The sequence below is a fragment of the Corticium candelabrum genome, chromosome 8, assembly GCF_963422355.1.
Source record: "Corticium candelabrum chromosome 8, ooCorCand1.1, whole genome shotgun sequence".
In the NCBI taxonomy this organism is placed as follows: domain Eukaryota; kingdom Metazoa; phylum Porifera; class Homoscleromorpha; order Homosclerophorida; family Plakinidae; genus Corticium; species Corticium candelabrum.
The window spans coordinates 2,242,709-2,258,775 of NC_085092.1; the positions used below are offsets into that span (position 1 = coordinate 2,242,709).

The following is a 16,067-nucleotide window of genomic DNA, read 5'->3' on the forward strand; positions in this document are numbered from 1 at the left end:
GGAAGACAAGGAGAAGATGACATGCAGGTGTAGATCACACGCTAACAAAATGTGATATCAAACAGTAAAAGCAATTGACTACTCAGTTACAAAGCCATTAGCAGAGAGCCAATAGCGATGGGCATTGCTATCAGCAATTATTGTCAATGCACATACAGTACACGCACAAACACTAACCAAACTTGTAAAATCCTAATTGAAGGATAGAGAGTCGGCGGTTTCCTTTGAGTGGCAAGTGTCTCCAGCTGGTCTTTCTCCACGTGGGGAGACAACTGGCTGGACACTCGAGCCTATCCTACTAAAATACATTTACATGTTTTTGTATCTTGTTCATTCACTTTTTGCATGAATAATTATCACATGAATTATCACATGAATTATCACATGAATTAACAAAACCCCTAGAAAACCAGTCTTTGGCTGATAGGAATTTCTAGGAAATGTAAATGATGGTGGAGTTGAGCTTATAGTTCATCAGGCTCAAGCTTTGATTGAAGAACACCCAGATTGGGTAATTTCAAAATGAGACGTTAAAGAGACATTTCGGAGATTTGTGTTAACGCAACATTTTAGAGACGTGCGCTAATGTACATTTGCGGCAAAGAAGCAATGGCTGCATGGGCTGATGGAAGTGACAACAACTGCAATGGAAAGTTACAGTTGAGTCTAGTTTTTACGGCAGGCCTCTTCGGTGTGTGGTAAAAACAACTGTTCATAAATAGTCCGTCGCACATGAACACTAGCAAAAGGATAAGGAGGCGAGCAGTATCGGCGTCCAGATCTATTTTGCCATCTGGATCTGTTTCGGCGTCCACCGCGCTTCTACGGAATCACGGATTGTTGTCGATGTCACATGATGTTACACGTGATGGCGAGAAAACCATCTTCAGCGTCAAGATAGAAAAGTGTTACCTGTCTGAGAAGTATGAGTAAGTCGTGCACAAGTGTTTCAACTACTGAACCAAACAGAACGCTTTGCAAACTGCGATCTAGGGTAGATATTCTAGAAGTTGGAGTCCCGATTGAAAAAAGTTACAAACGTCATAGAATTTATCATCTAATCAGTTAAAAGCATACATAAGCATATGTCGTTCTGCAAATGTGTCAAATGTCTTAATTTGATTGTCGGTAACCAACAATCAATGGTGTATACGGGGCGCAATATACTAACGCATGTGTCCGAAATGTTCCTTTAAGAATGCTTTCAATTCGATTAGTTCACAACACATGTTACAGCAAGTATGCAATCATTTTCTGGACTTGTATCCACATGGTCTTAATATGTATGGTCCTGTCAGCTCACTTGTGTATACTAATGGCCATAGAACTGTCATGCTCCAGTTGTAAGGAGTACATCAAGGAGACCCGTTGGGCCCCTTCTTGTTTTCCATTGCTATACAATCACTACTCTCTCAGGTGCAGAAGCAACATCCTCGAGCTCAAATTCTCTCTGGTTCATTCAACACGAAAGCTACAAAGTTGATTATCATACCTAAAAAATACTGATACCCTCCATGCTCTCACTACTTATCATTCTGGCACTTCTAGCAATGCTCTTACAACAGCACTTCCATAATAGAACAGGAAACAGACAGAGACACAAACACAAAAGAAACAGATAAAAAGCAACATTCAGACAGATACCTGAATTATAAAAGATTACAACAAATAAAATTCTGAATCAGCACAAACAGCTGTACTATGTATCCACCCATGCTATTCTAATGAAATAAACTCACCTTTAATATCTCGATGAACAATTCCATGTGAATGAATAAAAGTAAGTCCATGTGTTACGTCATTTGCCACATCAAAAACATCTAACACAGATGGATTTTTCTTCTCATTATCTAACCTATTCTTCCATTCCAATAGTGAACCTAAACACCAAATTCAAGTAAGAGGCAATTCAAATAGCAGATCACATGACAGAGAACTCACACTTAACTTTTGGCATAAAAACAAGCATCTGATCATTTGACTGTACAATAAGCAGAGTTTTAATGATATTGGAATGACCTCTCACAGCAGCCACAATTTCTATCTCTTCTGCACGATATTTGCACTGCAAAATAAATAAATTCAATAAAGAAAATGGCATATAAGCAAAGATTTGACTTAAAGGTCGTGTTTCCACTAGCTTCACGTCAAACTAGTTCAGCTTAATTAAACGAGTACATAAACTATACCAGTTGAAGAAAGCGACTGTTTCCACTACAAGGAACTAGACATCCGAGATGTGTAAGATATCTGGATAAATCAATTTTGCAATATGGCACAGTATTCCTGGAATGACACTTGCTGTGATACATTGGGCTGCCCTGTCGCCGAGTCAAAGCAACAGTAGTTATCACTGAGACTCCAAATTCAGCATCTACGTACATCCAATGGCTGCTTTCTCCCCTTCTTTGATAACACTTCCATCTTTTGAGGCTATCCCATACCCACAATAGAGTGTAGTAGTGCAGCAGATACAACATTGCCAGAAGCCTTCAAGCAGACATGCTGTCGCGTAACAGTTAAATCTAAACTACTTGCTAAACCTACTGAAACCTGGTTTAGGAAATGTTTAGAATGTAACTGACTTAGTGCAGGTGAAAACAGGTCAATCTTTAAACCAGTTTAGCTTAAACCACGAGCGCATTTCTTTATTCGCCACCAGATAATCTGATTGAGGACCTCTACTGGGTGAGATAGCATTTCTTTATGTCTTCAACCAGAATCAGTGAAGCTCAACCAACTAATCCAGCCATTTAATAGATTAGCTGGTGGAGGTTGGTTGAGCCCCACAACTGAATTAGTTGGTAGAGAATAAAGAAAGCGCTCCAGTTGTTAAGTTAAACTGGTACAAGTGCTAGTGGAAACACAACCAAAGGCAGTTGCAACTAAACCTTCTTCATGCAAATCTTTTGTTCTTGCATTATATGACGAGCGTGGTTCTCATATATTGATTGTAACAACTCCACTTCACACACATTGCCATTTTGTCCATGGCCTACTACTTTTGCAGTAATGACAGAGTAATGAACATTCTCAATGAAAGACTCTATTCTGAAAGTGATTATAGAATCCTAAGAAACAAGCAATGCACACAGAACATGTGAGTTGCCAACAAAAAGTCACTTACAATATTGTTAAATGTAAATGTACACACACCCACCCACACATGCACGCACACACACACACACACACACACACACACACACACACATGCACACACACACACACACACACACACGCACACACATATGCACACACACGCACACACATGCACACACACACACGCATGCATGCATGCATGTTCACACACACACACACGCACGCACGCACGCATGCACACATGCACGCACGCACGCACGCACACACGCACGCATGCACGCACACACACACACACACACACACACACACACACACACACACACACACACACACACACACACACAGGGATCCACAATAAGACCATTTTGCACAACAGGCGAGTAACTGAATGCTTGTAATTTGTTGGCAAAGGCAACCTAGTCTACTCTTGTTTGACTAGTCATTTGCTTCTTGCAACTTCTATAACAGTGTCAAGCGCTGCTTACACGTGGGTAGTCAATTAGAAAGGCAAGTGAGTTATAATCAGATTACCACTGCATTAGTGGTGCTTGCATTTATACAAAAATGCAAAAATATTTAAGGGTCATCCATAATTTTCAACATTTACTGCATACAAAGAACACTCTTTTCTGCATACCCCTCCCCTCCCCTATAAACTGTTGGTCATGTGAAGCTATTTCTAATGTACCATGGTATTAAAATAATTAAAATAATTAAATAAGATCAATATGCACATTTCGTCGTTCTGGCCAGCAGTATTTTATTGTCGTTTCACTCTACGCACAGCCTTCTCGCGAGACAAAGATGGGCTGGCAAAGACAAAAGCGTTCACAAACTGCTTGTACCTGTTCGTCGGTGCTTGATGAACAGCGCAAGGTCTCTTAGACAGGTCTGTTTTAGTACCTACCGCAGCATACCTACGGTAGCGTACCTACCGTCCCACACCATGTACACTTCAAACACTTAAATGAATATTTAGAGCGTGCTATACACGTCATACACACTTGCGTGGAATAGTTACAAACGTCGATAGAACACTCATACCGTGTAAATGCAATATCCTGACTTCAGCATCACTTCATATCTACTTTTGAACCAATAGAAATCATCGACATTTTATACTCCGTCCCAAAAGCGTACAACTACTTCTACCCTCTCCCCCTAGTGTACGCTTTATATGCTTGAGTAAATGTTGATAATTTATGAATAACCCTTTACATGATAAAGAAAAACAAAGTAGGGATGGCTGCTTACTTTAAGCTAGTGCTTCAAAGAGTAGGGGTCGAAACTTTCACAAACAAGTAGTCATACATCTGAAACCAATCTCCCACAATTAAATCCCTACTTCACTGCTATCCAAGCAGCCACATTGAAGCAAACATGAGTGAAGTAAGGATTTAATTGTGGAAGATTGGTTTCAGATGTATGACTACTTCTCTGTTTCAACCCCTACTTCTTCAAGCACTAGCTATAGAATATATCACATAAATATTTTTGCATTCTTGTTCCTGTCTTTTAAATAGAAACATCGCTATAGATCGTAGTATATTTGAAAATTACTAAATTGCTACGTCATTACTGCTACTCTAATACTAAAATAAAGCTTTATTAGTACCAGGCATTGTTATTAGTACACAAGCTAGTTTGTAAAACAAATAATTAATCAACATCATCTGTTGCAACTTGTTACTTCCCTTTCTAGTACAACTTTGTGGTCCTTCAATCTGTAAACTATTATAAGAGTTAGTGAAACAAAACAGTACAACTATGTTCTCACAATGTCAACAGTATCTTTATGACATCTAAGACAACCTCAAAATGTTGGCCGTGAATATTGATATACATAGCCACATCAGTGATGGTTTAGAGTGGCAAATGTTTATCTACAGTATTGGAAGAGTATAATGTTCAACCACGTTGTTTTAGGCATCACACACAAATATAGGGCTGACTGGGGAGTGGGTCTGTAATAAACGAGCTGTCACATAACTTTCGTTTTTGATCCCCATGTACAAAGTTTTGACAACTCATCAGGAATGGGAACTGCCTGCAATCAATTCAATACACATCTAACCACTGTTCGGACACACATCACACATGATTTGGGTACCATTTCACCTTCATCACCATACCAATTAATTGTAATGACACCAAGGCTATTACATTGGTAGGCAGCTTCCGCACCTGGAGAGTTTGGCTTAGCAACCTTTTAGCGCTTAGCAACCATTTAGCAGCAATCCACAAAAGAAAGCCTGTGTTCAGGAAACATAAGGATTATGATGACAATGTTTCCTAAATCCCTCAACTACCTTAGCATACCCTCACTATCATTGACTAGAATTTCCTGGCCACCTGAGCAACATGTATATTGGTTTATTGAGCATTGCTTGTCTTGTATTTGAGCTATGATTGTTTCTTTCAAAATACCTTCTAAAATATGCTAGCCTTTCATTTCATACGGATGAGCCTCATGATAGGCTTACAAGGCTGCTAGCCATCTGTGACTAGTCCCATGATATTCTTGGGCTGCTACAATTTCATTTTGATGAACTTGGTAATACTGTAAATCCACAAATTTTCGTACGTGACTTTTCATACATTTGACGAGAAGACCTTCATGTACACATCTTATTTCCATACGAGCATTACCGGACAAATTTTAAAGCACACTAGTACATTAACTGATTTATTCTATGTGCATCAGCATACGTGATTTATGAGTTCTAAGCTAAAGCAAAGTGGCATCCATGCTTGGCTTACGTCAAAAGATCAAAAGAGCCACTACCACTACCAAGGAGATCACGAGCAGCAGCATCTGAGATCCAACAAGAGAACATTCGCAGTTGTGAATTATGGCGTAGATAAAGCTCCGGATCAAGATCACTCAGTAGCTAAGTGCAGGAAGAAAGGACAATACCACGTCTACAACTCCAAAACTAGGCTGACCACTGTCCGAGTCGCTGAAGAATCTGCACTAATTTAAGGAGACACGTGCTCATTTGCAAAAATTGTTGAATCACAAGATCACAAAATTCAACGGTTCAATCTATCAACAATGCATATCGAAGAGTTACTATATTAGTATTGAACCGACGGCCTGAGGAAATGGTAAACTAGCAGAAAAAGGTCACGGCAAACGCCTTCTTCTTAGACTGGCGATGACCTAAATTACTTGCATGCCTTGCGAGACAGCAGCTGCGTCATCAACCAAAGCGTAGTGTTGAGGTGCGCATTAGGAGTAATTCAAAAACGAACTGTCACTGAAACAAGAACATCAACTGTCTGGTTCATCTTCTTTTTATGCCGTTGCTAAATGTCTGTCAGAGTACAGTGTACTTTCAGAAACAGTTTGAGTTGAGTGACATCGTAACGTTGCAAACTGGACACGTAGTACATGGAAAGTTGCATTTTGGTTTCTGCCGTTGTAAAACCAGTGTATTGTTCAGGTGGATCTCGTAATTAAAGTTTGTCATTCAAAAAAATTTAGTATGCATTTTAATTTAGTACATTTAGGAGCTGAATGAACAATACGAAAATAAAATGCATATGAAAATTTGTGTATTTACAGTAGCTACATACTCTTGTTTTCTGCGTGCCCGTTTCTTCTTCCCTCCAGATGGCATTGCAATTTGATAACAAAATATGGCAACCATTAGACAAGAAACCTTATCTGTCAATCGGCTTGTATTATCGGCACTTTCTCTTCTGCCAGCTAAAAGAACAGTCTCTATCACACATATGTGCCCGTTTTCTGCACCAGACAGTATAAACCAACCGAGAAACTAAACATGAACACTGCTTATGACAGACCTCGCAAGTAAACCGATGTGTGTTTCAAATAACATGCAAAGAACGGTGAAGCATAGATCCCACAAAGATCCTGTGAATTAAGCAAAAACATCAAAAATCCATGAAAGTGGCAAGTTGGTTCATGTATGCACATCTAAGTCACACGTGCATGTACACCTAAGTCACACACAGAGAAAAGGTGTAGCAAACGACGTGGCCAAACTTCACTGTGAAAAACGTCCCAATATTGTCCTAACTTTCCAGCACGAAAGTGATGGTCAAAAGTCATGGCTCTTGCATAGCCACCCAAGATGATATAAAATTGTGGCATTTTATTAAAGCATTTCAGAGCTATGCTATCCCAGAGTGCCAATTTGCGTTAATATTAACTATTGGCACCATCCCTATGTAGGAAGTGCTAGCGCACTCCTCGATGGGTGACAGTGTAACTTAGAGCGTGTTCACACTGACAGTTGGACCAACTATGATTAGGTTAATTAACTATGATTAAGCCATCCTTTAGCGCACACTCATTCACACTGCTAATTATAATTAGGAAGTCAGTTCATATCTGACAAGAATCCACACGAAATGTCTTGACAAATCCAGTGCTTTAGGTTTTGAAGAGGGAGACATTTTGTTTGCTTTCTCTGGCAGCCCCTTCTGGGACGACAGGGAGTTGTCACAGGCATGCAGTACATGTCTGTAACCATTTAGCATCACTTATTTATAAGTACTTCCAAAATCATTTTAGTATCATTTTAGTCCAGACCAATATATGGCTCTGGTCAAGACTAGAGTCTCGTGCTTTGTGCGCTCTCTGGTATGGAAGTTCGAGGCTAATGACGTGTTTCCTCAAAGTTCCAGACCTATGCGCATGAGAAGTTATAACGAATGCCTCCAGTGTTTCCTCTCATTGTTGTTATGAAGCGGCACTTACCTCACAGTGAAGGTGAATGTTCAAGTGTTGTCCCAACCAGGCGAATTGATGTAGAAAGTCGTGTTGCGCTAATCAAGATTTTGCCAATACAAAACGCGATGCATCCAGGAAGTCCGTTGTCATGCCTCATGTGCCTTCTTCATCTGGGAGCATTTAAATGCAATTTCTCCTTTACGGAGTCACTTTTAGCAACTAAGGTGTACCGCTGAACTTCTCGAAAGCAAGGCTATTTTTCAAGAGCAACTTGTTTTTGCATACGAGTTCCACTTTCAAATGTCGCATATCCAAAGATAGCTCCCTCTGCCTAGTATTAGACAAGGCATCTGCATCTGGCACTATTTGGAGTTCCTGGATGAACTGACATACCCTTAGCGCTTAACCAAGCATAACCCGTCCGCCTCAAGGTGTTATTTGCCAACACACACACACACACACACACACACACACACACACACACACACACACAGTCACACACACACACACACACACACACACACACACACACACACACAGTCACACACACACACACACACAGTCACACACACACACACACACACACACACACACACACACACACACACACACACACACACACACACACACACACACACACACACATGCACGCATGCACACACACACACACACACACACACACACACACACACACACACATGCACGCATGCACACACACACACACACACACACACACACACACACACACACACACACACACACACACACACACACACACGGATACAGATATACACGGACACAGGCGCACACACACACACAGACGCAAACCTTCACAGACAAGGACACACATGGACACAGACACACCTTGTAAACTATGTTGTGAGGGCAGACAAGGTCATCATCAGTTCTGTAGATAAACAAACAAAACTTCTTAGCAATGCATGAGCGAAACATCAAACTTAATTACACCATCTAGAACACAAACAAAAACAACTGTTGATTCCAACACTCCATCTACATCGTCTATCAGAAATATACTACTGCACTACTATATGCTCCTCAATAATCCATATTATATGTGTGTTCATGCTTCCATTTCATGGTGTGTGTGTGTGTGTGTGTGTGTGTGTGTGTGTGTGTGTGTGTGTGTGTGTGTGTGTGTGTGTGTGTGCGTGTGCGTGTGTGGTACATTTGTCAGCCACCTCCTCATGGTGTACCCTGGTAACGTGTTCATTAACATGGCTAAGAGCTGACTTGGTCTTTACATTCCGTGTCATTCAAGCAACCAAGGTGTGACTGCTATTCCCCCCTTGGTCTTGCAAGCTAAGGCGGTGGTATTTATGCACAAGAGAGAATAACAGAAAAGTTCAGTTACAAACGGAGAGTATGTCAAAACATCGAAAAACACTTCTACGTCAATATGTTCATCTTAGTCATCGTGATAGGAGCAACGGTTTTTCTGTTGCTACTTGGAACAAGCGTTCACTTGTTGATTCGGGAGACATTCGTGTATGCAGAAAGGCTTTGCAGAAGGATACAAATGGTGTTACATTGAAGAGCAGTAACTCAGTAGACAGAAAGCTTGATCTGATGATCAAGGAGTTTAAAAATTTGGAATTTCAATCGCTGGAATTCAAGAGACTAAATAGTTTGACAAGGATGCCTGGTGTTCGGTTGGATGTACTCTCTTGCACTCTAGAAGAGTAGTGCCTTCAGCTGATGATCAGTGTTTTCGTACTGAAGGAGTTAGTGTGGTCTTGGATGAGAAAGCAACAGCAGCTTGGAAATCAGGAGAAGTGTGGAATGCCGTAAACTCACGCACTATAATAGCTCGTTTGAAATTAGATGCTTCTTGTGTGGGATGCAGGATATGAGATCTAGGTATGGAGGCTGCATGTCCATCATATCTGTCTATGCCCCTACTTACCAAGCTTCAGTATCAACTAAAAAAAAACCTTTTATGACTCACTGCAGGATACGTTAGACAGCATTCCTATTTCGGCTTTTCTATTGATTCTGGGAGATTTCAATGCTAGGGTTGACAAACGAGATCTTGATTCCAACCAACGAAATCAAGCTGGGGAAGATCTGTTACAGTTTTGTGAGCTAAATTAGCTTACAAGTCTGAATACATGGTTTCAAAAAACCCAGGAATATGGGAACCTGGATGCATCCTGCAACCAAGAATTGGTATACTATTCACTATGTCCTGACACATTGGGATCAGAGAAGATTTTGCATTGATGCTGGAGTTGTGAAAGGTGCTAATTGCTGGACTGATCACTCATTGTTCAGAGCAACTATTAGACTAGACAAGAAGGTTTCAATCACAGTCAGGTGGTAGGCCCATCCCAATTGCTGGTCATAGATTGCGAGACCTATTAATTAGGAAAAAATACAGTGAGAAACTGACAAATTCTTTGAATGAAAGACCTTTTTCTTCAGTGGAATCAGCTGACCAGAACTGGAACACCCTCAAGTCATGTATTATTGCATCTGCAGAATCCTCAATTGGTCGAGGCGAAGAAAGCAACTAGATTGGTTTATAGAGAACTTGGACATTCTTACAGCCCTCATCAGTATGAAGAATATTGCCTATGAACAGCTCTTGCAGAGGGAAACAACTGCTAATTAATGACGTTTCGTCAGCACCAGCGACAGATCAAACAAGCTGTGGACAAAGAGAAGAATACGTGGATCATGAACACAGCTAGTCTTGCGGAAAAGGCAGTGAAGGATGATAGAACAAGGTGGGACTGTATAAGGAAATTACAAATGACTCAGGCTGGTAGAAAACCAACTAGATCCAATGCTATCTATGACGAAAATGATAATTTGATAAAAGATACTGAAGAAACTAGAGAAGGATGGTTCCGACATTTCCAGAGAGTCCTAAATATAAACTGAATTCAGACAGGTGGTTATAAATCGCATGCCAGCCTGTCAAGTTCAGCTGGAGCTAGATGAGGTGCTCACAAATGAAGAATTTGAGTCTGCCTTACAATGTATGAAGTTGGTGAAGCTGGGGGTAAGACTGGAATCTTACCGGAGCTGATAGCTTTTAGTAGTGAAGGGTTACAAAAAAGGTTATTGAATGGTGTGGAAACATCAGGCTGTATATTTTCTGATAGGAAAGATGCAGAGGTCGTTCCTATTCCCAAAAAAGGGAATCTTCATCACTGCGACAACTGGAGAGGTATCAGCTTGTTGGACACCGTTGGTAAAGTTTGTGTGAGAATTATTCAAGATCGTCTTCAGAAAGTAGTTGAAGAAAAGTTGCTAGACTCACAGTGCAGTTTCTGACAGGGAGGTGGTTGTGTGGACATGATTTTTGTTGCAAGACAACTCATTGAGAAAGCAAGACAGCACAACTCATCTTGGTATACTCTATTTATAGACTTGAAAAGAACTACGACTCTGTGCCTCGTCTTGCTGTTTGGAAGGTACTTGAAAAATATGGCATTCCATCGATTATGCTCAATGTTATTAAATCATTTCATGATGGAATGAAAGCAGAAGTCAGGGTTGGAGATGAAACCACTAGTATGATACATTTGCAATGGTCTTCGACAAGGATGTGTGCTTACACCTACCTTGTTCAATCTCTACTTCAATGCTGTAGTCAGAGACTACCAGCAGAGGTGTCCTCAAGCAGGAGTGTGCCTGAACTATAAATGTGGCAGAAAGCTAGTTGGAGACAGAACTGCCAAAGTCGTCTCTCTGCTGCCGTGGTGACAAAATCTCAGTTTGTAGACAAAGTGGCAATCTATGCCATGTCTAGAGAAGAATTTGAGTTCACCACAAATTCATTTACTGTAACAGCACAAGACTGGGGTGTGAATGTCAGTTTAGAAAAACTAAGGGCATGGTTTTGGACAATGATTGTCCCTGGCTGGAGGTGAAGCAGAACCGGTACAAGTCAATGGAGATGTCATTGAAATAGTCAACACTTTACATATCTTGGAGCTGCATCTCTACAGATTGTGAAATTGGAGAAGAAGTTTCCGTTCGCATTGGTAAAGCATCAAAAGCTTTTGGATGTTTGCAACAGTCAATTTTTCATAATAGAACTCTATCTGTAGATACAAAAAGATCCATATACAAAGCAGTGGTTATGCCCATACTATTGTACTGATCAGAGACTTGCATGGTGAAGTCACAAAATTTGAGGCGTTTGGAAACATTTCATAATCGTTGTGTTAGATCTATTGTGGGAGTCACAAGACACCAGCAGTGGCAGGAGAGAATTTCATCACGTCAGCTAGCAGAAGATTTGGGCATGGAAGAAAAAATGTCAGACATGCTAGCAAAACATTGCCTTCGTTGGCTTGGTCATGTAGCACGTGTGAATGACAGTCAGAGCCCAAAACAGATACTCTTTGGTAAGTTACATTCAAAGAGACCCTGTCACGGTGCCAAGAGAAGATAGCGAGATGTAGTTCTATCAGATCTCAGACGCTGGGAAATTTCGGAGAAAGACTGCTATAAGTTATCACAGAATAGGAATACATGGAAGAAGTGTATTGATAAGGAAGCAACAAGAGCGTTGGCAACAGGAAACATACATGTATCGACTGAGAGACTGCTTGTTTCAATGTCAATGTGGAAGACGTTTTCAGAGAAAAGGAGATCAAACAAGACATTCTCAATTTTGTGGTATTAGTTATTCCTAACCACTGAAGTACAAACTACCTTTTTATTTCTGTTATTTGTCTGTAAAGGACACAATTATCATCAAAGGATGGACAACTCAAGGTTCAAGGTTCAAGATTCAACAATGTGTGTGTGTGTGTGTGTGTGTGTGTGTGTGTGTGTGTGTGTGTGTGTGTGTGTGTGTGTGTGTGTGTGTGTTTGTGTGTGTGTGTCTATAAAACACTACCATTATCCATGTTCTATTGTCTGCTCAAGAATATTCAAATTGTCCCATAATTCAAGTACGCAAGCAATAGTATGTACAAATCCATAAAAGGAGTGTATTCTAGTACAACTGACTATTAAAACTTTTGAGTAATTTCATTTTCATTTTGACTGCCAGCACAAATAGAAGCATTTGCTAAGTTACTAACCCAAACCATGCATCCACCAATGTCTGCAATTGCAGAGATTATTTTGTATACATTCCAAAAATACAGCACATTTCTGCTGAACATCAATGTAAATTGACTTCACAGTGTTAATACCTTTGTTTGTTTAACCTGGCTTTCAAAATGTTGCAAAAGAAAAAGGAACATGATGGAACAAAGCAAGTACGATAATGATAAATACTAACACTTCCGACAGAAGTGCAGCGATCACATTTCTTGTAATTTCTTAACAAATCATGTTGTAAGCAATGAGCAATTTCTGCTTTCATCTGTACACCCATAACAACATCAAGGACAATCCATAATATGGAGTGCATCTGCTACACACCTTATGACACTCAGGAAACAGACACAATGAATTCTTACACTCTGAAGCATGAGACAACATTGCTTCAACAAAGGTAACCTATTACAGGAAAAAGGTAGTGTTTATTAAATGTCTTTCAATCTAAACTCATAAATCAGTACGTCTGTAAATCCGTTTGCACACTTGTTCGTTGCTCATCTGTGTACTGTACCAACTACTCTGCCTATTCACGATTAAGCCTGGTTTACAATATGACGTTGACGACGCTTGCGAGGATGTTGGCGAGGACGCCGAGTAGGTGTCAAAATGCTGACGCTGACACTGTACCAGTTACAATGTCATTTGATGAGTGTCAGCGATGAGCCACTATACGCATGCTCATCATAATCGTATACCATGGATACAAAAGTCTGTGATTTGGTTTTCATTTCCTCCTGCACCAAGTTGTCGCAGAGACACTTCCACATTCTTGGCAGCCTGCTGCTGGGAGCCCGGTTTTTTCAACACATTTTTCCAAGTGATTTTCTTTCGCCTCGAATCTACAAGCTACCGTGACTTGCTCTGCCACAAGCAGCTGTACCTATACGTATACACACTCAGTAGGCTTCTCTTCCATAGACTACTTCCGGTTATTTCTCTCCCAAATATAATCTCTGGTTTGTCGACAAAAGGCACGTGCTTCCCCGTAGACGCTAGGGCACTTCCGGTTTGGACGCTAGAGTTGAACTTGAATGCTGACGACGCTCGTGACACGACGTGCGAGTGTTTACAATATGACGCCTGCCTGAGCGTCGTCGCTAGCATCCTTGCTAACGTCATATTGTAAACCCAGCTTATGACTACATATCATCTACTCATAATTAAATGAATAGAAAAGATATCTGCTAAATTCAGCTACACATTAGTTCTAATAGAATCTACAACTACTACGACAGCAAAGGTCTTGAGATCAAAGCGTTGCTTGTCAATTCAATTATGTATAATTAAATATACAAATACCAATCAGAATTACCACAGCGCTAACCAAACATATGTCATTCTCAATACAAGAAACTCAAATTTGACGACACTGTCAAAGTTTACAGCTGTCCGGAAAGTGGAACACTTGGTAGATCGTGTGCTGCCCAAAAATTCACCGAGAATAGAACAATTAACTTAATTGTATAATTTTGTATGAGGTTTTCATCACTGTTTTATTGCTACATAGTCACACATAGTGACAGATGTTTCACTACCCTACATCTGCAACTACAAGCACATACATTACATCATACATACATAAATTTTCCCATCAGACTGACTTGTGCCAGTGGTTATTTGATTGCTCCTAAAACAACTGTGCAGCTTCTTCAGAGTACGCAATTACATAAAACTCAACTTAGTCAAAAGACTACCATATTACGCTCATACCGTATAACCGGTTATTTCTGCGGTCTTAAATTACTGCAATTTGAACATTTAGACAAGTCTTAATTACTGCAAATTAAATTTCTGCGTTTCAACCAGGAAGGCAGTTACTGTACACCCACGTACATGTGTTGGAACAGTGACTTCCTGGGACTCCGAGGATAGGCCTAAATATCTGCGAATTCTATTTGTGCTCTTCGTGATTTCTTTGCAGAATTCACAGAAATATGATGATAGCAGAAATAACCGGTTATGCAGTATGCAAAATATCACAACAAAGCTAGACTTTGAACATTCTAATTTTTCATATGCTAGTACTGTAGCTACATTGATACTTGTAGTGTATATATAAAAGTCACCTAGTAGACAAAAGCATTATCATCAACACTTCGTCTGTACAAAGAATAGCAGTAACAGCAACAATATGTCTATCTTGTTTTGTCATTTATGCTGTTCCCTTGTCTAATACTTATAACTTTCATTCCTGCCTGCCAGCCTCTTTCTACTATATATGTCGAAACTCATCATCACAACACTACACACAAACTTATGCCAACATACTTCATTAGTTGACTGCTTAAAAACTGGTTGAACTCTTGGAATGCCAATTTCACAACATGAGATTCCTGCAGTTGTTGAAATCACTGCCACATCTTTATAATACACACTCTTGCTTCCTTGCTCCCAATGTCCAGCAGCCGTATATTTGAATGACGATTCGACTTCCTTCGCTACCTCCATATGGGTCTGATCATTAGTATTACTACTGAAGTCCTCCATGGATGGAACTTGTCTACCTCCTACAAATACAGTTGATGAAATCAAATAGTCTCTACTATGAGACACAATCTCACTTTCTTGCTCCTCATGCGTAGCTGTTATACATTCTGATGGCAATTTTACTTCCTGTAAGATTTCCATAGGGACATGCTCACTATTCACTTCTTCCATAGCATTCTCTCCCGGATGTGAATTCATAGACATTTGCCGTTCACGTGACGTCTCAAAATAATAATTTCTGAATCGATGTACGCTAACATTAGAGTGCTTGCCGGCGTTCAAACTTGAACGACCGGCGTCTTCTTTAGAGAGAAGCTGTGACTGCTCAATCGGTCCAGCCACGAGAGACCGCAACTGTTGTACACGGTGTGTCGTCCCACCATCGCAGTCATCCATCATCTCAACAGTTTGAGACAACAGAGATGGCATTGCTTGTTCTCCGATCCTGTGGTAATGTCCGAACTCTATGCCAGGCTTGGTCGGTTCAATTTTTTGCATTTGCGTTGGTGCAGATCGGAACTCTGCGCTGTCGCATGAGGTAATGGCAACAGTGGTTACACCTGCCATTTCGGCTGCTTGTTTACGAACATTTCGATCATAGGTGAGAAAGATATCGCTTGAACTCTCGGACTGGATGGAGCTAGTCATGCAGACACGGAGTGGGTAGAAATAGTGTGGTAATGACGTA

At 40.4% G+C, this 16,067-nt stretch overlaps 1 protein-coding gene across 1 annotated transcript; it reads right to left on the reverse strand.

Annotated features, from left to right (window-relative positions):
* Positions 1 to 425: 425 nt before the first annotated feature.
* On the reverse strand, positions 426 to 16,018 carry LOC134183455 (uncharacterized). Its single transcript, XM_062650998.1, has 8 exons — positions 15,454 to 16,018; positions 15,161 to 15,399; positions 13,214 to 13,291; positions 12,982 to 13,154; positions 8,666 to 8,708; positions 2,892 to 3,071; positions 1,942 to 2,065; positions 426 to 1,880 (listed from the first exon to the last, which is right to left on the reverse strand). The coding sequence occupies exons 1-8, from the start codon at positions 15,944 to 15,946 to the stop codon at positions 1,717 to 1,719; spliced, it is 1,494 nt and encodes a 497-aa protein (XP_062506982.1). The 5' UTR covers positions 15,947 to 16,018; the 3' UTR covers positions 426 to 1,716.
* Between the last annotated feature and the right edge of the window lie 49 nt (positions 16,019 to 16,067).